Source organism: Morchella importuna, assembly GCF_003444635.1.
Source record: "Morchella importuna strain M04M26 chromosome Unknown Morimp01GS001, whole genome shotgun sequence".
NCBI lineage: Eukaryota > Fungi > Ascomycota > Pezizomycetes > Pezizales > Morchellaceae > Morchella > Morchella importuna.
This window is the reverse complement of record NW_025763398.1, coordinates 1623888-1645618: the sequence shown is the minus strand read 5'-3', so window position 1 is coordinate 1645618 and position 21731 is coordinate 1623888. Positions and strand designations below refer to the sequence as shown.

General features: G+C 46.4%; 11 protein-coding genes across 11 annotated transcripts; 7 read left to right on the top strand and 4 right to left on the bottom strand.

Annotated features, from left to right (window-relative positions):
- Positions 1-11: 11 nt before the first annotated feature.
- LAJ45_00400 (uncharacterized protein) lies at positions 12-344 on the top strand (the record flags this gene model as incomplete). Its single annotated transcript, XM_046110001.1, has 1 exon — positions 12-344. The coding sequence occupies one exon, from the start codon at positions 12-14 to the stop codon at positions 342-344; it is 333 nt and encodes a 110-aa protein (XP_045976694.1).
- A 1757-nt stretch (positions 345-2101) lies between these two features.
- On the top strand, positions 2102-4020 carry LAJ45_00399 (uncharacterized protein; the record flags this gene model as incomplete). The annotated part of the gene is made up of 6 exons (XM_046110000.1): positions 2102-2190; positions 2264-2943; positions 3150-3469; positions 3526-3837; positions 3893-3905; positions 3995-4020. The coding sequence occupies 6 exons, from the start codon at positions 2102-2104 to the stop codon at positions 4018-4020; spliced, it is 1440 nt and encodes a 479-aa protein (XP_045976693.1).
- An 808-nt stretch (positions 4021-4828) lies between these two features.
- On the top strand, positions 4829-5809 carry LAJ45_00398 (uncharacterized protein; the record flags this gene model as incomplete). Its single annotated transcript, XM_046109999.1, has 4 exons — positions 4829-4843; positions 4927-4999; positions 5062-5444; positions 5504-5809. 4 exons carry the CDS (start codon positions 4829-4831, stop codon positions 5807-5809), a joined length of 777 nt encoding a protein of 258 aa, XP_045976692.1.
- A 564-nt stretch (positions 5810-6373) lies between these two features.
- On the bottom strand, positions 6374-7556 carry LAJ45_00397 (uncharacterized protein; the record flags this gene model as incomplete). The annotated part of the gene is made up of 4 exons (XM_046109998.1): positions 6374-6408; positions 6494-6607; positions 6659-7095; positions 7168-7556. 4 exons carry the CDS (start codon positions 7554-7556, stop codon positions 6374-6376), a joined length of 975 nt encoding a protein of 324 aa, XP_045976691.1.
- Positions 7557-8591: 1035 nt separating this feature from the next.
- On the bottom strand, positions 8592-9251 carry LAJ45_00396 (uncharacterized protein; the record flags this gene model as incomplete). Its single annotated transcript, XM_046109997.1, has 2 exons — positions 8592-8754; positions 8875-9251. 2 exons carry the CDS (start codon positions 9249-9251, stop codon positions 8592-8594), a joined length of 540 nt encoding a protein of 179 aa, XP_045976690.1.
- Positions 9252-10452: 1201 nt separating this feature from the next.
- Positions 10453-11150, top strand: LAJ45_00395 (uncharacterized protein; the record flags this gene model as incomplete). Its single annotated transcript, XM_046109996.1, has 3 exons — positions 10453-10464; positions 10534-11026; positions 11119-11150. 3 exons carry the CDS (start codon positions 10453-10455, stop codon positions 11148-11150), a joined length of 537 nt encoding a protein of 178 aa, XP_045976689.1.
- Positions 11151-12159: 1009 nt separating this feature from the next.
- On the top strand, positions 12160-12669 carry LAJ45_00394 (uncharacterized protein; the record flags this gene model as incomplete). The annotated part of the gene is made up of 4 exons (XM_046109995.1): positions 12160-12256; positions 12355-12459; positions 12536-12560; positions 12621-12669. 4 exons carry the CDS (start codon positions 12160-12162, stop codon positions 12667-12669), a joined length of 276 nt encoding a protein of 91 aa, XP_045976688.1.
- Positions 12670-13342: 673 nt separating this feature from the next.
- Positions 13343-13657, bottom strand: LAJ45_00393 (uncharacterized protein; the record flags this gene model as incomplete). Its single annotated transcript, XM_046109994.1, has 1 exon — positions 13343-13657. One exon carries the CDS (start codon positions 13655-13657, stop codon positions 13343-13345), a length of 315 nt encoding a protein of 104 aa, XP_045976687.1.
- Positions 13658-14585: 928 nt separating this feature from the next.
- LAJ45_00392 (uncharacterized protein) lies at positions 14586-15737 on the top strand (the record flags this gene model as incomplete). The annotated part of the gene is made up of 6 exons (XM_046109993.1): positions 14586-14679; positions 14732-14779; positions 14841-15038; positions 15095-15382; positions 15441-15612; positions 15680-15737. The coding sequence occupies 6 exons, from the start codon at positions 14586-14588 to the stop codon at positions 15735-15737; spliced, it is 858 nt and encodes a 285-aa protein (XP_045976686.1).
- An 874-nt stretch (positions 15738-16611) lies between these two features.
- Positions 16612-17844, top strand: LAJ45_00391 (uncharacterized protein; the record flags this gene model as incomplete). Its single annotated transcript, XM_046109992.1, has 4 exons — positions 16612-16698; positions 16783-16945; positions 17013-17223; positions 17289-17844. The coding sequence occupies 4 exons, from the start codon at positions 16612-16614 to the stop codon at positions 17842-17844; spliced, it is 1017 nt and encodes a 338-aa protein (XP_045976685.1).
- A 2110-nt stretch (positions 17845-19954) lies between these two features.
- LAJ45_00390 (uncharacterized protein) lies at positions 19955-20896 on the bottom strand (the record flags this gene model as incomplete). The annotated part of the gene is made up of 1 exon (XM_046109991.1): positions 19955-20896. One exon carries the CDS (start codon positions 20894-20896, stop codon positions 19955-19957), a length of 942 nt encoding a protein of 313 aa, XP_045976684.1.
- Between the last annotated feature and the right edge of the window lie 835 nt (positions 20897-21731).

Below are 21731 nucleotides of genomic sequence, written 5' to 3'. Positions count from 1 at the left end.
TCGCGTTCGCTATGTACAGACCTAGTGACCATGGGGACTGGGGCGATCGTACTATGTGGCAAAGAGGACAGTGTCTGAACTGTAGGGAGGCAACGGAGGCGGCGCTTGATGTGGTAGAGAAGTGTAGGAAGGATGTTAGGGTGGAAGGGGTATGGGAGATGGAAGAACTCTTTACGCTCACGCAGTTAATCGTGGAGAAGGTGAAGAGGGCTCGGAGTTATGAATTGGAGGAAGGGAAGGGTGATTGTAAGTTGCAGGGTGGATATACGGCGTGGGGTGGGAATATATGCTCGGGTATTGATGAGGATGAAGGCGAGCGCAGCCTACCTTCAGAGCTTCAGTAGGAGTACTAGATGTAGTCGATGTGCACTTGTATCTGAAGTAGATGTTTTGTAAGTTTGTTATAACGGTAGGTTTCAGGTATGACCATGATTTGGTATGAAATCAATTGATCGCTCTGGGAGATATAAGACCAATAGATGGGTTTACATCTTGGTATTGTGAAGTATGCCCCATATTTTTTTGAGACAGTTCTCTTGGTTTAAATTATCATTGGCCAGGTCGTCTGCATAAGATTTCTATCCCAAAATCCTCTCCCCTCTTAAACACAATTTATAGTTTACGTTCATTATATACCGGCCCCAAAGGACTATTTTCTGCGGAAAGTATACGTAGGTATCTTACATGTACTTTTACTAATCTCCGAGTCGTTCAAATGCGTTTTATCTTCGAGTACTGTAGGGTCGGTCACAGACCGTCACTCAGACAAGTCGTCGTCACGTGGTAAGAGACCCGCAATGATTCGATGCCATTATCCTAAACGTCTTTGCTTTGCCACTATCAAGCATTCCAAGCATTTATATAGGGCGTGTACAGAAATCGTGATAAGGGATTCTGTATCAGACTAGGTCTTGGAAATACCCCTCACGGACCACTGACCGTACTCCGAGACACCAAGTGTCAAGAATTGCGCAAGCTCGTGACGCGACTTTATTTGAGCCTCTTGACATAATCCGTACATACCATAGCATCTTATCGATTCGGTGAGTTTGGTCCCTTTGCTTGGCCATAAAAAATTGGCGTGCGTATGTATGTCATTTAATGACCACAAGTGTCAATTGACTTCACTTCCGCAGTGATACAATGCAGATTTCCCACTGTTTCTTCCCCTTCCAAGGCCTGATTTCATATTGCAGTACTGGTTTATAAGCCCCATGCAACAGGCAATATGCTTCAGGTTGAGCTACGATACCTCGGGCCAATCTCCGCCTAAATTGACTTCTTTGTGTTGGAGGAAGCTAAGACAAAATAGAAGGAAGAGAATTAAGCTGAACTTGATATGTTTTCAAATGACGTCAATATATTCCTCAGATGAGAGGACCCGGAAAGTCCGAACCATGGGCAGGAAAGAAAGGGGGTGTCTATTCCGGGGGCGGAAGGATAACTAAAAATAAGCACCTTGACATACCTACTCTAGATCTCGTATCTCAAGCGGCAGGTAGCGACTACGGTTACGGTGTTGCCTAGAATAAGACGACAGCTGGGGTGTAGCACAGGATACTTTCTTTTTGTGTTCTCGTAGTGTTCTATTTTGTTCGTTTTATGTCAGACGGGAGTGCTCTCTTCTCACTGCGCAAGCCCTTAAATAATTGAGGTACTGCAGAAAGGGATCAGCATCAGGAGTGGCATCGTGTCAACAAATCAAGTCAGGGCAATCGAATAACTACCTATTCTCGGCAACGCCCAGCTTGGCCATCTCCGAACAGATCCTCTTGTCTCTGATCCGTGCTCCGTTTCAGCTAAAGTGTTCGCTTCACTTGCGGGGCCAATTTTTCTTTCAGGGTTGGATTTTGAAATATCAGTTATTCCATTCCTGTTCCTTCGGCGATTGCCAGGGTCCTGAACGAAGGAAGTCCCTGAAGCTTCTTTCCCTGTATCCCCTTTCTTTTTTGCATCCCTTTCTAGAGCCTCTTTCTTTCTTTCTCCAGCAAGACAACACCGCGACAACAAACCACACAGAAGTACCTCCATCACTACTGTCGCTCCTCCCGTTTTCACCTATCGGCCTTCAGTTACATCGCCGCATGTATCCTCGCCTGCCATGATGCCCAGGCACTCCCACGCTTATTCGAATGGCCATGCCTCGTATGGGCCAGGACCAAGCAATACATTTTCCATATCTCCTCATAGGTAACAAAAACGCTCACCGCTTGACCACAACTACCTCTTTGGAATATACTCACCGAAGCTTCTTTCTCAATAGGTTCCAGCCTCGCACACAACCAGCTCTGCGCTGGCGAAGGCAGATTATCATCAAGATATGTTTAATGGCAGGAATCTCCGCCGTGATCCTGCTGCTCATATTCCCTTCGTTCCGATTAATCCTTCTTCCCTCGATTGGGATGTCCTCGTTCCTTAGCGACGACTCACATATCCCCACAATACGGCATTATGATTTGTCAAATGTACAGGGTAGCGCTCGAGGATGGGAGAAGGAGGAGAGAATCCTCATGTGTGTGCCTCTCCGTGACGCCGAGCCTCACTTACCAATGTTCTTCTCCCATATGAGAAACTTTACATATCCGCATCATTTGATAGATTTGGCATTCCTAGTCTCGGATTCAAAGGACAATACTCTACCACTTCTAGTTGACTACCTCGAGAAGCTCCAGGCGGATCCGGATCCACATCAGCACTTTGGAGAAATCTCGGTTATCGAGAAAGATTTCGGGCAAAAGGTACAGCAAGATGTTGAGAACAGACATGGTTTTGCCGCCCAGGCCAGTAGAAGGAAAACAATGGCACAGGCGCGGAATTGGTTGCTGAGTGCTACTTTGAGGCCATACCACAGCTGGGTATACTGGAGAGATGCAGACGTGGAAACTGCACCCCCAACTATTCTGGAAGATCTTATGCGACACAACAAGGATATCATTGTGCCTAGTAGGTTTAACTTCCTTTCTGAGCTTTTTTATTCCGCACCCCACATTATCATATGATGTTACACAAACGTATTTGCTACTTCAGAGGGCTATCTACCCAATGAGACGAACAATCACCCTTTTCTGATACCAATTAATTCGTCGCTTAATTGAATAAATATTATTTGTTACTGGACGTAATTGGGACTAACGATATAACTCAATCAGACGTTTGGCGACCGCTTCCCGACTGGCTCGGTGGTGAACAGCCATATGATCTTAACTCATGGCAGGAATCCGAGACTGCACTAGCTCTTGCGGATACTCTTGACGAAGACGCTGTTATTGTTGAAGGTTATGCCGAATATGCAACATGGAGGCCCCACCTCGCTTATCTTCGCGACCCTTACGGCGACCCGGATGTGGAAATGGATATTGATGGTGTCGGCGGTGTCAGTATTCTTGCCAAGGCGAAGGTCTTTAGGGCTGGTGTCCACTTCCCGGCTTTCTCATTCGAGAAACACGCCGAAACCGAGGGTTTTGGAAAGGTTAGTGCATATCTATCTCAATTATAATGCGATTAACTAATTTATGAGTTTTGTAGATGGCGAAACGGATGAAATTCAGTGTCGTCGGACTTCCCCATTATACGATTTGGCATTTGTACGAACCTTCCGCGGACGATTTGAAACATATGGAACGCATGGAGGAAGAGCGTCTCGCCAAGGAAGCTGCTGAAAAAGAGGAAGCCGAAAAAAAGAAGAAGATGCAAGAATCCTGGAGTAGTCCCAGGGATCAATGGGAACAAGACAAGAAAGCAATCGACGCAGCTTTGAAGGAGAAGGAGGAAAAACTCGGCGGCGGTGAAGAAGGACCACATGTCCATGTTGGAGATGACGAAGCGGCGGCTCCAAAGGTTGGGTTGAAGGCAGGTGGTGGCGGCAATAGTGATGCATAAACGTCACATACAGTTTTTATTTTTTGGTATATAGACCCAGGCAGAAGGCTACGGGGGTGTTTAGAGACACACTAATGAGAATGAACTTACTGATACTGATGAGTCAACTTTATAGACCAATTAGCTATCCACTCGAAGTGAGGAAGCTATTTGTACTTGGGTCAGGCCTTGGAGTATACGTGCGTACTTGATGTGTATCCTGTTTTTCTCTTATTTCTCTCTTGTCATGGTTATTGTGTTGTTGAAGCGAATTGGGGCCTCGGTATTTCATATTCTCTGTTTAGGAAGAACAAAAAAGCTGTTTCCCCCCCCCCTTTTTACTATTTATATTTCTTTTGCGCCCTTTTCGCTCACGGTCCATGGGCCGAGAAAGACAGCAGGATGGATGCCCGTTTATCCTGCAAGTGGCTAATATCTTCTCTTGGGTATGATACTGTTTCGACTTTAAGAGCACAGTACCCTTCTTTTTTAGTCATCTACTCTCACTTCTTTGTTCCATGTTTTCATACTTATTTTCCTTTATCTTGCGTTGGTTGTGTCTAAAATATAGATTTACCGGAAGTACAAACTTCCCTATGTGCTAGAATTATCTTACGTGTCATGCGTGTTTTTGTTGGAACAGTGTGTTTGACATTAACGTTTCTCATATGTAGTAGATAGAAATTGAGATCGGATCCTTTGCTAGAAAGAAACCCTGTAGCTTTTGACCTACTTATCGGCAGTTGATTAACCCAAACACATTCTAGAATATACTCGTCCTCCGCGTAGTACACGCTAGCCTTTGCCCGTGCCACGTTATCAACCAAACCCTATCTCAACACCACTTGAGCCGCCTCTCCCCCGGGACCGCATATGACGTGTGACAGCAAGCAAGCTCCGCACCTTCGACACTTGACTCCCCGTATCTCTAATACTCACCTGACCCCCGAGCTTTACACAGTACATAACCATGTCCGGAGCAGGTGTAAGTCAATTGTTCCATAGGTCTTCCTGCCCGCATGGGCGATGGTGAGAAAGCTAACAAAGACGCTTACTTGGACACTGTAGAATCGAGAACAGGTCTTTGCGACTCGTCAGTCGCTAGGAGTTATGAAAGGGAAACTCAAGGGCGCTGAAATCGGTACCTAACAAGTTCCTATATAGCTAGTCACCTAGAACTACACACCAGCTAACTCACCACAGGCCACTCCCTTCTCAAACGTAAATCCGAAGCCCTCACTAAGCGTTTCCGCGAGATCACGCGCCGCATCGACGAAGCCAAACGTAAGATGGGTCGCGTGATGCAGATTGCGGCATTCTCTCTCGCAGAGGTCACATATGCCACTGGCGGCGGCAGTAACCTAGGGTACCAGGTACAGGAGTCAGTAAAGACAGCAAGATTCAGGGTCAGGACGAAACAGGAGAACGTGTCTGGTGTGCTTCTGCCGGCATTTGAGAGCTATGTGGTCGAGGGCAACTCAGATTTTGGGCTTACGGGTCTGGGCAGGGGCGGACAGCAGGTCCAGAAGTGCAGAGAGGTATACGGGAAGGCTGTGGAAACTTTGGTAGAATTGGCGAGCTTGCAGGTGAGTTTTTTGTCCTGTGTTAGTATTTGTGGGGGCGGAATAGTGGCTAATTAGAGTAGACTGCGTTTGTAATCCTCGATGATGTGATCAAGGTTGTGAACCGTCGTGTCAATGCTATCGAACATGTTATCATCCCAAGGACGGAAAACACTATCAAATATATCAATAGTGAGCTCGACGAGCTCGACCGTGAAGAGTTTTACCGCCTTAAGAAGGTCCAAGGCAAGAAGCACCGCGACCAGGAAGCTGCGGATAAGGCCATGAAAGAGAAAAAGCTACTTGGCGAAGAAAAGGACGAGGGGTCTAATGCTGAGGGTAGTGGCGATATTTTGGGCCAGAACGAGGATGAAGATGTCATTTTCTAAGAAGATGATTACTATGATTGTGATTAACTCTGTGGTATAGTTAGCTTGGCATTGACATGGTTATGGAACATTGAGGTAGATAATAAGGGCGCAGGTTTATTCCTTTTTTTAACTTCTCTGTATGCCTTTGATAGCGATGTGATATTTTGTTTCTGGTCGGTGAGCTGTGACTGCGGTTGTGTGGCTAGGTATGCTTGTTTCTGGGGATTTGGTTGTAGCTTTGAAGAATATATTTACCAGCTTTGAAGATCCCTTGATAATACTCTTTGCCTTCAGGAATATTTAGTAAAATTAGGTGAAAGAACGGATAGGCTTCGTTGCATAAAGCATCATATTTCATCACTCGAGCCAACAGCAATGACGTCTAGAGCGTGTTATTTAAAGCAAATACAGAAGAAGATTCGGGAAACACACTGCAAATTTTTCTAATTCGGAGCCAAATCTTTTAAAGGCTCTATAATACATGACCTTTTCCCAGTTGTTTTCATCGCAGCCATTACATTCATAGTCCTACACCGCCTACTAAATTAAAAAGGAGAAATAACACCTGCGCTAAAAGCTAACCTAATCCCTGACACAATAATGTCTATATAAGATATCTATAAGAAATCCTAATTTTCAATCATGTCTTCTATCACAAAAATGCTTTGGGCATACCCTCACTTGAGCGGGGGCCATTCGTACTTAGTCGTCTTGTCATCGTCACAAATCGGCTTAGGATTCTCTTACGACCGAGATCCTTCACCAGGGCTGCTTGCTTGAGCAACGATGCCTTCGCGTCATTAAACGAGAACTCATCTACTCTCATTAGCTGTATGAAACCGCAAATCCTGAGGAGTACCAGGATACCAATTGTCACCGCGTACCGCAACGGTGTGATACCTTCGCCATCCTTAGCGTCTATATCAGCTCCGCTCCCCATCAAAATCCTGGCTGTCTCTTCATTGCCTCTTGTTGCTGCCAAATGCAACGGCGTCCTGCTGGTCTCATCTAAAGCATCGACATCTGCGCCATACTCCAACAACAATTTAACAACAACCTCATGCCTTGTGATACCCCCAGCCTCTACACTCGTAATTCCTCTCTCGTAGAAGTTCCATGAAGCCGGGTGATCCAAGTAGTCGAATGGCTTATTCCCAAGCTTATGCAGTGTCTTCCACGCAGCCACATGCAATGGCGTCTCCCCCTTGAGCGTGCGGGCATCCACAAGTGCCCCCTTTCGTAGCAACATCTCTACCGCAATGGGAGACTCCATATGAACTGCGGTGTGCAGCGGCGTATATCCACTGATCGGCTCATGCACGCCTGTGTCAGCACCCCACTCCAATAACATCTTGAGCGCCTCCAGGGACCCAGACCCCTCGCACCGCACCGCCATGTGCAGGGCTGTCATCCCATTTTCGTCCCGCTCGTTGATGTCAACACCGTACTCGAGCATGATCATGAGAGCTTTAGCTTCATTATTGGAGGCGAGACGGTGAAAGACCGTGCGTCCGTGCTTTTTGAGGCCGAGGGTATTGGCGCCATTCTTAAGGAGGAGAGAGACAGTGGTGTGGTTTTCATGTGTGGCAGCGGAGTAGAGGGCGGAGGTTCCGCGCCTCCAGTTTTTAAGGGCCAGCTGGTAGAGGGAGGGTGTGAGGAGATGAGAGAGACGCTGGGTGGTGAGGAGGAGATGCGAAAGTTCTTTTATAGAGAGGTAGGCGCTGATGCAGAGGAGGAGCTCGTTTGGGAGGGCGAGGAGCGACATTGCGGATTGTCTGTGTTGCTTGCTTGAATGAATGAATGACTGGCTGGCTGGCTGGCTGTTGAATGTACAGATTAGCAGGTATGAACATTCCAGTGGGTATTTATGTACAGGAAGTACAAGAACTGTACGTATGTATGTGTGGTCTCGATATTTCGCATACCTTCCCTTCTTCGTCTTCTTCTTCTTCTCCTCCTGCTTCTTCTACTTGTTATGCTACCCCGGATTTATGCACCTGGTGCTGTCTCTGTCTGTGCTGCTGTCTGCCCACTCACTCCACTTCCCTGCCTGGGGACACTGTGGATGGGGTGTTGTTGATGAATGAGGAGGGATGCATACACTAGCTGCGCAGAACTGGCATGTATGTACCTGGCCTAACCGGAATGATGATGATCAAAAGGCTTGGATCCTCTTTTATAAATAGATGCACTAGCCTTGTACTACCAATAGATAATCTTATCGCTGACAATAGGATTTGTTTGCACAAACTAGATCTTTGAGCCACTTGGTTTATGAACTAATGGTTTGGTGCGTAGTAATCTGAATATATATACCCAACTGACTATTTGTAAGGAGTGGATTGATTTGACCATTAACAATTACAGGCTTTAAATGACTGTTTGATTCAGGTCTCGACTCTCGGGCTGAAACGAAATTGTGTCAATTGCGAATAGAATATGGTGGTAGTTTGGTCCAGAACCCGAATTTCACCCTTAAGCTAATAGGTGCAGATTTTCACGCTCGAGCTCGACTGAAAAGTTTATAATAAAAACGGTAAAAAATTGTAGTAGCATGTTTCCCCATAGAAACTGGTTCTAGACAAATGAAAAGAATCTCTAACTACATGTACTGTACTGCTACCGTACCACCTCTCCCACTGCCTTTACAAAAACACATAATCCCAAACTCCCAAAACTCCAGTCCCTCAAAACCATTCCCGACACGCCAGCTGCAAAAGAACATAAGGAAGACAAAAATAAAAAGAAAATATACTAATACAATAACCAAAATACCTATCACATCACCACTCTTTCACATTTACTTTTCGTTCATCTCTTCCTCTTCCGACTCCTCAAGCTCGTCAAGTTCCACCCCACCATCCAAATGTGAATCGCCCTTCTTCGCCGCTCGAAGAAGCCACTCGCCAGTAACGACCCCGCCGAAAAATCCGATCATCCTCGATAACCCCCGTTGAATCGCACTATGAGTAGAAAAATCACATAAACAAAATGTCGCCTTTCCCCCACCCTTATCAGGCAGAATAGATTACTCAACCGATAAGAAGACCGGCAGAGGGAAAGGGAAGGGAGGCTGCACTTACGGCATGGCCAGCGTTCCCCCCTGCTGCATGGAGTTCACAAATAACAGTAGCTGGAAAGATGTCGTCTTATTCTTCTCGCACTCGTCGAGATAAGTGTACATGTTCCTGAAGAACTCTTCTTCTGCTTTTGCTTCTACAGCTACCTCTGCTAGTGGGTCTTCGTCCTCGCTGACGGCGAATATCTGGTTATATTTTCGCTTTTCATTATTGTTGGCGCTTAGATCGAATTCCTGCAGTGCGTGTGTAGAAGGCTGTAGTGATGATTCGAACTCGGAAGTTGTGGCAGTGGTACCATTGCCCGGAACGAAGGGATTAAGGTATGGGTTTGGCGTCCTTGAACGTGGAAGCGGCAGTGGGGATATCAGTGTTGAGAACATATTGCTAGTGTAGAAATAGCGGTAAATAGTAGATTCGTAGTAATAGATTCAAAATGTTTCAGGGAACAAAAGCTAAAGTCGGGCGCTAGTTATGGAGATATGGACGACTTTTATGACAGCTGAGCTAGCTAGTGCGGAGAAAAGTACAACCGGTTTTCTTCTCCGTTCCTCCTTCCCTTCCAAGGCGTTACTTATATACTGGCTGCAACCTATTATCTATCAATCGGGCGACAGGATGAAGCCCACGTATGAGATCTGCAGAACGCGAAAAAAAAAAAAAGAAATAGAGAAAAACCGGCTGCTGCTGAGGGTTTATCTGCTTCATCATCTCAGACGATGAGAGGATCCAAGCACTCTCTTGCACCGAGCACTTTTCGCGCCGCACAACCAATGAGTTGGTGTGGAGGGATTGCGGGGTGTCTTGGGCGGATGGGTTGACCAATGGGTTTTGAGGGCTGCATGAGGACACGGGATCGAGCGATCGATGACCAGTAGCTATGCACCATGTATGTGCGCGAGAGCCGAAAAGCCATTTTTTCTGGTGACTCTTAAAGGAGCTGGATTGTCTATGCTGAGAATGGAGGTGTTTCTCTACTTTACTATCAGTCGGGAGATGGAAACATCCAGGCCAAACATTTTGTCTAGGTTAGTTACTTCACCCTAGGAATCACTCGATCGTCCTGTAAAAGCCTTACGTACTGACGGGCCGAGGAATGGAACTTATACCGAACATCCATGTCCAATTCTTACACCCATAACAGCAGTTCTTTCAATCGTCTCTCGATCAGTTCAATTGCAGGGCGAGTCCTAGAATTGGCTAAAAAACTGGTCATTGCCTGAAGCTAATCGCTCACGATCAATTAAATCCGAGTATATATATAGGCTAGCGATGATAAAGCCCGCTGGGTGGGCTGATGGTCAGGTTGTTTCGAAGGACCTCTATTATATCCCCACATTCTACGTATCTTGAGGTCGAGGCCGCCGTGCTGATACACTGTTGGAACATCTAAGGCACAACACATCGTTCAATAACTCTATCTAGTCCTCACCATTTATGGACGCAGTCTGATTTAGCCACAATTATGTCACAACAAACTATACTTTTTTTATCATTATTTTAGGCACCCAACTCCAGCTCAACTACTCGATAAGTAGTCCCTCGATTGGAATTCCACAGCAAATATCTCAGGTGTTTCAATTCATGCGAGGAGATGTAAAACCCTTTTTGCCTTACTTGATGTTATCTTTGGTTTTGAGGTGCACTATGAATGACATTTTAAAGTTTGACCGGACTAGTTCGGTCTTTAAACTTTACAAACAATGCGATTCGATTGCCCGTCTGACACAGCAGACCCAACCGCCGTGTCAGTGGACACCTTGCGAAAACAAATTCTACCATTTAGCTTTATGGCTCGAATTTGGTCATTCAATGTCGCACCGCCAGAGTCTACCAGCTCTATGCAGAGATGAGCCGGAATTGCAGGTGCTTCATATAAACCAACTGGTATTCGTAAATAGACAAATAGAGCATCTGCAGCCTGTGTTAATCAGGCAGCCGCCCGACCAGAGGCCGAGGAAAAAGGGGATGCCTCACCAGGGTCTCTTTGATGGGAGATATAACGTGAAGGGCCATGCTATATCATATCCATATATTGTGGTGACTCCGCTCAGATCAATAGCGCAGAGGCCCCTTCGGGGTGGGATCACGATAAACCCTCACCAGTCCCTCTGTCAATTATCCAATACATATAATAGCGCCGTATTTAAGGAAACAGGTAGGCTAGTATAGTCAAGTCCGATTTCAAGATCGTTCTAGTCTAGTTGCTATTTATAGATTTGAGAGCGAGCAGGAGATAACCTAATGCAGACACCCTTGAGTGGACAAGATACTATATCTAAGCCGCGCCCTACTCAATAGAAGATTCCTCATGATAAAGTAAGTCATTAGCCGTAAATAATATCATGGGCCTCCTCATGGGCACATCGTCGGTTAATGATGTGATCATGAGTGATATCTCATGATTCAAAGTAGGGACACCCGGCTAATCATTCCGTGCCAGCTTGGTGTGTACGGCCTATATAGGGCACTGATATCTCGCAATTCACGACATTGTCTGCGAGACTTATTACTTAACGCTGTACATGCCCTCAATAGCGGAGCACAGTGAGATCCGGACATAGGAGAGGAGTGGTTAATACAATCATGATTAAAGACCTCACAGTATTTTAGCGCTAGCGTATATATGGATGTAGGAATCAATCTTCTAAGGACCCTGAGTATCTGGCGGCCGAACAACCCGCCAAGAGACATGTACACAGATATTTCAACCCCTCGTCCCACACTCGCCACATCTCTTTTATCTCTTTCTCTTCCCGCTCCCCTCAAAAAGAGAACAAAAGAGATTACTCATCCTTGACACCTACGAAATCAATATTAACGTCAACATCGGCCCCTGGTATATATATACAGCGAAATCTTGCTATAACGGTACGCTCGGGACCTGAATTGGGTACCGCTAAAAAGAGATTACCCTTATATAAGGGGTGTTAATGCTGAAGGTCGGTCAAAAGGACCCAAAAGTACTACTTGTACCCTGATAGAGACTTATAGAAGGTACCCTTATGGCAAGCTTTCTCTGCAGTTTCAAAGGCCGAAATATTTAAACTGTATAAACCCGAGCTAATAAATGACATGCGGCCGCAACGGGCAGACTAATCGCCCCAGGCCGTAATTTATAATTTAGCTTACAAATTCAAAGTCGAGCCAGCATTAAAACCTAGGCCGAGGACAAACGAGTGATATTATATGAGCCTGAAATCAACTCATGAGTCATTTTAGGGCTAGATGTGTCGAGCATACTAGGGATTATACTCGAGAAAGATTGAATAGACAGCATTGTGCCCACTAATGGGTGTATGGCTCGGCTTAGAGATCGCATGGAGAGCCTTGGTATTCTCTATTGGTTTTGGGTCGAGCTGGCCGGAAGATTCCTCTTTGATTCTAAGTATTTACCTCCCCTTACTTCTTCAACCCGAAAGACACTACCTTGAGACTACGATGTCCAAATAATGAATTAACTGATATAGGCATTTTAAGAACTAGGAAATGAAATTAAGATCTACGGACAAGGCATTATTTATTATATATACCCCTCCCCCTGGGGGTCCTACATGGTTTCCAAATATACATGGATTAGATCTTTCATGCGTTTGTATTAAGAAAATACATATTCAATACTCCAACCAAAGCGCCCTAAAAAGCCATGGATTACTTTCTCCACTAGCACGATCGGGTCCAAACAAGAACTTGTAAGACCATTATTTACTTTAGATATCTACGAAGTCGGAGGCTCCCCTGACATATCTAAGAATATTTGGGGAGCATAGAGCCAGATCGGACAGCAAGCCGAAGGACTAGGCGCGTTACGAATGAGATTACATCACACATGAATTCGGAGATTTTAAGAATTTCTTAGAATGGCGGTGAACCACTTCCTTGAAAGTCACTAAAGTCAATTAAGGGCGATTGTTAGGTTTCCGATTAGCATAGTTCTAGATCTAGGTGTATGGCTGGACCACAAAATAAGCTCCGCACGCACATTGGCCGGTTTAATCTTCAATCTTTTTGTCTGGCAGACTTTTGAGGCCTTGTCAACCTTTACTGCCAAGACAAAATATGGTGCTTTTAAGAACCCTAATTACTTATTGTAGAGGAAGTGGATTTTCTTTACGAATATATAACATATGAAAAGATTCAGTGGCTAGGGCCTTTTAAGCCTGTTTAAACCCGCCAATAACTAGAAATAAAATGGATCATGACAACTAAGCGATACTCTAATAAACATCAAATTTACGTTAAAATTTCATGATTCATAATATTACTCAGTGAAAATAAGTCCACAAAGAAAGGAGTGATCCCTCAATACTGACCCTCTGGGCCTGTTGAACGCTATTCTTATATAGTTAACCGTCAACTACATATTTTCAATCTCTACAAAACCCACTCTATACATTAGTGCCCTGTTTAGGAACAAATATGGAGGATTACTTACCTATCTCTTCGCATTCTTCGCACATGCCTGATGCACCGCCTAAGTATTTATTTTCGCTGCATTTAGGACATTTAGAACGTGCAGTCGGGGCTGAATATTGAGGTTGTTTCGCAGGGTAAGGTTGCTGGCGGGGTTGCTGGTAGACTTTCTGAGCATGGGTATCATAAGGTTGGTAATCTTGTTTAGTTTGACCGTAATAGATTTGGTGATCTTGATGAGCTCGCAGAGCTTCCGCAGCTTTAACGCAATAGGTATCGTAGTTTTGCCGAGCTTGTTGAGATTGCTGAGGTTGCTGAGGTTGCTGAGGTTGCTGAGGTTGCTGTGATTGATGATATTGATGAGCTTGATAGGCATGGTGAGCTTGGCGGGCGCAGGGGGTTTGGGCCTTTGAGGGAGGGTTTCTACCAAAACACATCCTTACTGGTCGGTTAGTGCTTTAGGAATGTGAGTTGCGATTAGTGGTATGCGGTTTGCAATTAAGTATCGTGTATTTTGATGCATACATATATGTATATATCTATAAAGGGTGGATCATGGGTATGTACATAAAATAGAATTTCTACATGCAATTTCAATATGGTCAGAAATTCTACGTTTAGATGGTAGGCCACAGTCTTTAGACTTCAATTTAATTAATTGTCATGACATTAATATATAGGATACTCAATTAAAGATCGGTATTTAAAATAAGAGTCAGAATAGCTTTAGAATAATGATCGGTTTGAATCGTAATTATGGAGCACAACATAGTCTGTATACACACATATAGTACATGTACTTATGATGTGAGATAATGTCTTTGCATGTACCTGGGCTTGGTACTCGCTTTGAATTGAACACGGCCATGGATGATTATATGAGCTTCCCGGTGCATGTTTATCCTGCCGAGTGACCAATCATGCAACCAAGTGTAGGTTTTATAGAGCCTAACCAGTAGAAGTAGTTGTGCTTGCATAGCTTCGAAACTGTTCGCACGATGTAATTATTGTGATAATTTCAATTCATTATAAGAAATCGAATCGAAGTATACGTAGGTAATAAATCCATAAGCAATACTACACAGTACATGTAGTTGCTGTTGTACCACATGTAGTTGTGGTTCACACCGGCGGTGCAACACCAAAATAAACCCGCCAAGCCCATCATCCCACTAAAGTACAGGGATCTAATTGCGGCTCATTCAGAACACGCGGCTTCACCGAATCAACCTCCATCGTCATTTACCTATTTACAATCTACAAACAACAAACTTCAAGCCCCCAACCAGTAAAGCAATCAAACCATGGCAAACAGCGGATATGATGTTGTCGTCGATGTCGACGACGAAGGAGATCTCGGACACACAGATCTAGCAGACTTGGAATTCCACCCTTCCAGTACATCCACTCTAGCTTCTCTTCTATATCCTCGCTGACAGTGTCGGAGTAGGTTACAATGCCGACCAAGCCAGCGGAAAGATGCCCACGAGCGCATCGAGTGCGTTAACTGCTGGGAAGAGAGGTTGTCAGGCGTCTGGAAGCTAACAAAGGAATCACAGATACCGGCGGGTTCTTCGGCTCAAGTTCATCCAACAACCGGAGCGGCGATGGTTCGAGCAAGCGATTTCTGTGGACAATGGACTTCTACGCGCAATTCTTTGACGTGGATACAAACGAGGTTTTGAAGCGATGCTGGGCAGCGCTATTTCCAAGGGAGAGGTTTCTGGATGTGTTGGACGGGAATCCGGATCTTTATGGTTCGCGCTCCGATGAACTGGAGCTTGCGCCGGTGAGCTAACTAGCTGGTCAACAGGCCCGTTCTGGATAACTACAACTGTAGTATTGATCCTATTTTTATCTTCCACAATCGCACAGTACTTCGCCCGTATGAAGGATGGACCGTACGTCTACGACTTTGGTCTGCTCTCTGGTGCAGCGGGATTGATGTACGGTTACACTGCTTTTGTGCCCATTGCACTATGGGGTGTGTTGAGGTGGTATGGGAGCGAAAGCGCGAACCTCCTGGAATGCTTGTCATTGTACGGGTATAGCAACCTCATTTGGGTGCCAGTTGCTATCGCAAGTGCATCAAATATTACAAGTATGTGTTATCAGATAGATGGAGTTTGGGTTGGGACGAAACTAATGGTTTTGGATAGTCTTAAACTATGTCTTTGTCGGCGTAGGGTTCGGTGTATCCGCGCTGTTCTTGTTCCGTAACCTACTACCAGTAGTTAATGCGACAGATGCTAAAACGGCTAAGATACTGCTGGTACTTATTATTGCGATCCACGCAGCTTTAGCCTTGACAATCAAGATTCTGTTTTTCGCGTATGCCCCCCCCCCCCCCCCACACACACACACACATTCCCGGTAGACTAATTGCCTCTTGATGCAGTCATGGAAGTCCAGTAGCCAAGAAACCAGAAGGTGATGCTGCTGCTATGATGTTCTAAAGGGCATCATGTTCGGACATGAAATTTAGTGAGTTTCTTTGAGGAATGATGGGATTGATGGATGCTTTTGAATTGCTTTTATGGAAGTAAAAATGTTACCGAATTTACTTAGCTAGACGGAATGGTGCATTCTTGGAAATTACTTGCCTTTTTTCTTGTTGTTTAATACATGTAGTTGTGCTACTCTGGGAGGGGGGGTGAATGGAAATAGTATTACTTCTGAAATTCACAATGTCAAGTGATCAAGGCAGGCACAAGTTTAAGCTACCAAGCGAACCATACGCAGGGTATACAGAGAACTCGATACAAGATCTGTCACGACATCGGAAGCCTATATATACGTCATGTCAGTCGCATATCATAAAACATGTAGAATGGACGTGCTCCCAGTTACTGTATCCCTAGTTGCCCTTTCTATCTCCATGTCATCTCCCTCGCCGCACATTGAATTATACCCGTGTAGTCCCCTATAGTTTCGACCCATTATCTACCCTCGTGGTGTAAAACTTACTTTCACGATTGAATATTCGTCCATTCTCTATGCCCCATTCTTTCAAGCCGCATGGCCCACGCCCAACCAGGCGCTGCCAAAAGATTTGAAGGCCCCAAGTAGCAAAATACAACGGTGAAGAATAGATCTTCGCGAAACGTTGAGATGGCTATATATGGGGTGCCTCTGGACCCCTCTTCTGGATTCTTTTTTCTCCATCGTGCTTCTTGTCCCCCTTCTTTCATTTCTTCTACTCCCGAAACCCTCCTCCTCCTTCTTCTTCCTCCCCCTACGATAGACAAAGCTTTGCTGTTGCAATTGTGAGAATAATATATACACCACGACAAAGAAATCACCCTTCGCAAACGACAAATAGATTTATACATGTTCGACAACGGCACTGAAGATGTCCGCTTCTACAAGGAAAAGTTCCCGCAGCCGGGCGATTGCGTGGTGGTTATTGTCGGAAAGGTACATCTTATTCCTTCGCAGTCGCGATTGTACATACGTTGCTGTTATGGTTTTCCGGTGCTAATATTTATACTAAAAAAAAAGAGCACTAAAGATGGCGTCCGCGTCAAACTTCTCGAATACGGCCATATCGACGGCTTTATCCGCAAGGAGGATATTGACCGCTGTAAAGAGACGTTCGTTCTTTTGATTGCCCGGAAGGGCAAGAACGAGGTCGTCAAGGTTCTCAGTGTCAACGCTGAGACTGGTTCGTGTATCTTTCTTAGTTATTGGTTGTTCGATTCGAGTACTGATTTATATAATTCTTTTTATAGGCTATACCGAGCTATCGAAGCTTCAAGTCACCGACGACGAGCACAAAACGTGCGATGACAAGTACCACAGAGCAGTAACCGCCGATTGGGTGCTTCGCTCCGTCTCTAACCAGACTGAGAAAGTCTCGGTGGTACAGCTATACGAAGATATCGGCTGGCCCCTCGTCGAGACGTATGGTAGTCTGTACGCTGCTTTTATCGCTAGCAAGAAGTATATACATGCCTTCTCCAGAACCTATCGATATTCGGTATATAATGAAAACTAACCTGCCCCAGGAACGACCAAGTCTGGCAACCCTTCACCTTTCCCGCACCCGAGGTCCTCTCTACACTCATCGCCTGTGTTAATACCCGCATTTCTCCCGATCCTGTCAGTCTCTACGCCGAGATAGACGTTCGCTGCAACGGCTACGGTGGAAACGATGCCATAAAGAGTGCCCTTTTTGCCGGTGAGGCCATGGGCACCGACATAGTGCCCATCAAGACGCGTCCTATTGCCGTGCCGCTGCATAGAATCGGCTCCGAGCGGTGTTACGACCGTGTGATGGGGCTCGAGACGCTGGCCAATGCTGTCGACGCGGTTAAGGAGGTGATTGAGAGAGGGGATGGGGAGTGCAACGTAAGGAAGTGGCCAGATGTGAGCGCGGAGGAGAAGAGATTACTTGGTTGTAGATTGAGCCAGCTGGTGATGGAGGCGGAGGAGGCGGACTGGGAGGAGGGGGAGGAGGAAGACGAGGATGAGGATGAGGATGAGGATGAGGATGAAGATGAAGATGAGGAGGAGGAGGAGGAGGAGGAGGAGGAGGAGGAGGAGGAGGAGGAGGAAGATTAGAGTACGTTGGTGGGTGAGCAGACGGGCGGGTTCTTTTTCCTTTTCTCTATCTTTCTTAAAATAATTTATAGCTAGGTGCCGTTGTATGGAGGGTCACCTCATGGTAACGGAGGATATTTTAGTAGGGGGTCATCGGTTGTACTGTTTTTTGAAGGTAGTTAGGTGTACGCGAGTCTAGGGAAATGGTTTCATAACTGCCTATTCTCATGTCCTTCGATAGCTTAAACATTATATAAATAAACATTTTTTATCATCAGACTCGAGTCTCTCTGCGATTATGTTGTGGTGTTGAATATTAATATTTACATTCCCGGCACTAGTACTAGTGACAGTGTCAATGATCATTTAGTAGGAAAAAGTGTCACCCACACTACTGCGCGCCTAACTAGCGCCGACTAGCGAGTAACCCTTCCGCGCTAGTATTACCTGCACTTGGCACAACACATACGCCAAGACATGAAGTGCTCAACACACAAAACTCCTGCCCCGAGGAGGTCAGTCTGTCATGTCAGGGTAACACCAGGATCCCAAGACGCGACAAAAGACATAAACGCCAAATGCGCTGCGCACCCCATCACGTTTCATGACGTTCCGTTACGGGCATGCGGTTCCGGAGCGATATGAGTACATGATTTATCGATCCCAATCCATGCTGCGACCTGTCAGTGTTTGATACACCGCCGCATAGCCACCTCCTTCCCTGTAGCTAGCTGTCAAAAGGGCCTTGCCTTGGTTGCTTGAATCATGAATCCAGGTAAACATATACAGTGCAATTATAATATCGATATCGCCGACGGACGAATGGGGAGACGGACAGACAGACTCATCTAGGCAGGCATAATGCTGGCTGGCTAGGTGTTTGAGAATCACTGAGGTTATTCTCAGACGTTAAAGGGTTGCAATTGCTGAGTGAGGTGTTAAGTGCTGGAATGTTACCCTGAGGCGCTGTGACTGGGGTAATTAGGGTTCTGGTCCATAGTAGAGAGCAGTAATACTGCAAGTGATAACGGCCACGCTACATACCTACTAGGTACTACTACATGTAGGTACTACTACTACCAACACTACCGCTAATAGGAGCCACCTAACCAAGTTCTCTGCATATATGACCGCTGCTATGATGATGCTGCTGCTCTACCACGCACGACATGGGAGAGACGTAGTGCTAGCTGCCAGTACTACACCAGTACTACTGCATGCAAAACTCCTTGCAATTGGAGCACTACACCACATCACAACTAATGTCCGCTCGCTCGCTCGGACAGCTTCACGATGTCACACTCATATTGTCACTCAGCTCAATCCTGAAGTGAAATGGTTGTCACAGCCATACTGGCGAGCTACAGGGGCCAAAGCGGTTTCCATGCCTCCGAAACAACCCGAGCTCTACCAGCTAGCTAGCTAGTTGAATTCTAAAGCTTAGTACTTTCTTACGAAGTGTATTTCTAGCTCTAGATCTAGCTCTACATGCATCGGATTGGTATATATCTTTCAACCATCTTCCCGGCTGGCCGGCAAACAAAACGAACAAGAACAAGATTGTAGAAGGGATACGCAGTGATCCCCGGCTGGGTCTATGGCTAGCTAGCTGACTAGCTAAATACCTTTTCCAGAATGTTCCTCTTGTCCGGATGCTGGGAGAGGGTTACCATACTCTTAGTCTGACTAGCTAGTCAGTGCGCAGCCAGGGGGATCCTCGCCGGGGGTCAAGGGGGAAAGAAACGAAAGAAAAAAGAAAGAAAAAACTCGTCCCTTAGGGCATATATACAACTGCCGAAATTTCTTATTACTCCCTCCTCCGGTATCAGGTGTTTTTTCATGAGCGCCATCGTCATGGCATGGGACTTTCGTCATTATATCCTCCCCTCCCGGCATAGGGCAGTTAAGGCTGAGATGGGGCCCAGAATTAAGATAGCCCGCCCCTAAAAGAAAAATAAGGGCCGTAGGTAGGGCCTATAAACAAGAACCAAAAAGGAAATAAGCAAAGGGCAAAAAACAAAACCACAAAGAAACCCGCAAGCCAAAGCGTAGTGCAATAAGCACAGGAAAAAGGGAACCCAAAGAAAAGAAGGAAAAGAAAAAGAGGAAAGAACCCCCCACCCCCCCGCCCCTATACGCCCACAACCCTCTCGACATCAAACCCCTTCTCGCCCCAATACCCCTTCTGATTACTCACAACTCTCACCCCGCCCCTCACCGCATCCGCCGTCCAATGTGTATGTCCATACACCCAAACCCTCACCAGCCCACCGCCCACTCCACCCCTCACCCTGCCCACAACCTCCGTACAGAACCCACTCCCCACCTCACTCCCCTCATGCTCCGGCGCACACGTCCCCCGGAACGTCGGCGCATGATGCGTCACCACCAACACCCTCTTCGGTGGCCCCGCACCTCCTCCTCCCACGCCCTTCTCCTCATCCCCCTCCGCCTCAAGCTCCGCCAGCGACGCCTTCAACCACGCAACGTCCGCCTCGTGCTCCGCATTATGCGCGTCCACCGTCCAGCCCTCGATCGCGCGAAAATCACTTAACGACCGCGCAACCACCTCTCTTGCCTCCGCGGCGATTCGTGAATGCAGCGTCGCGCCGAGGATCGTCACGCCGCAGGGGAGGTCCACGCGCTTGCGGTGGAGGACGGTTAGTCCCGGGAGCGTATCCTCCATCTGCTGCGCGGCGCGGAGGCCGTCTGCGCGGGATGCACGGTAGAACTCGTGGTTCCCGAGCACGAGGAAGACGTGTGTGAAGGCTGCTGTCTGGTGGCGGAGGAAGGCGAGGTAGCGGTCGTAGTGCGGGACGAGGAGGCCGATGTCTCCCGCGAGCACGAGGTAGGGCGCTTTTGGCGGGATGGGGAATGCGAGGTAGTGTGTGGAGGGGGAGGCGGGGGGCGGTGGTGGGGGCAGGAATTCGAGGTGTAGGTCGGACATGATTTGGAAGTGTGTTTGGGGGTAGGTTGGTGTGGGGGGTAGGCGCGGGGAGAAGAGCGGGGAGAAGAGGCGGTCGCTGAAGACCTTTGGGAGGGAGGGGAGGGTGAGGCGGCGGCGGCGTGGCATAGCGTGGAGGTTTGATGGATGGGGCACGGGTAATGATATGATGGTATGTATGGGGGTCTCTATGTACGGATATATATATTTGTCTATTGTTTCCTGCTAACGTTGTTTGTGGCTGATCAGCAGCTGCGGGGGGTGGAAGAGAGCATAGAGTATGTAGATAGCTAATTAAGAGTTTGTGTCACAGGAATTAACCCAAGAGAAAGCGAGATGCGAGATGCAAAGTGCAAGAGTTGAAGCAGCTCTATTTACAGTATTATTGCAATGATCGACACAAGGGTTTTCGCTCGGGGGGCCTTTCTTCCGTTTCAAATAGCCGACAAGAGAGTGCCTATGGCTAACACAAGTGGAGGAGGGCAGAATCAGGATATATCCCCTCGCCTCTCTAAATATGCAGTATCAGTAAAGTAGTTGGAGCAATATAAAGCAGTGGGGATAATGGGTAAAAAGCGCAGACGGGTGATCACTGGTGACTTGACTGGATGCGTAGTAAATTGCATGCGTGACTTCAATTAACGGTTCGTGCTAACTAACCCAACCCAAACCCCGTCTACTAAAAGTAATAAAACCCAACCAACCAATCATACAAAAAGAAAAAAATAACAGAAATGCAAGCAACCAAGTAAAAGATATGCAACGCTAAATAAAAACAAAAATGAATCCTGTACACCACGCTTCCATATATGCAACCTTTTTTCCCCGTGTCCCCCCCCCCCCCCCCAATTGATCCCTTTAGCTTTTTATATGTTCTTAAATGCTGCTCCCATACCATTACCCAGGTCAATAAGAAAGACAAAAACAAATGAGATGTAAAACAAATGAAACAAAACAAATGAAA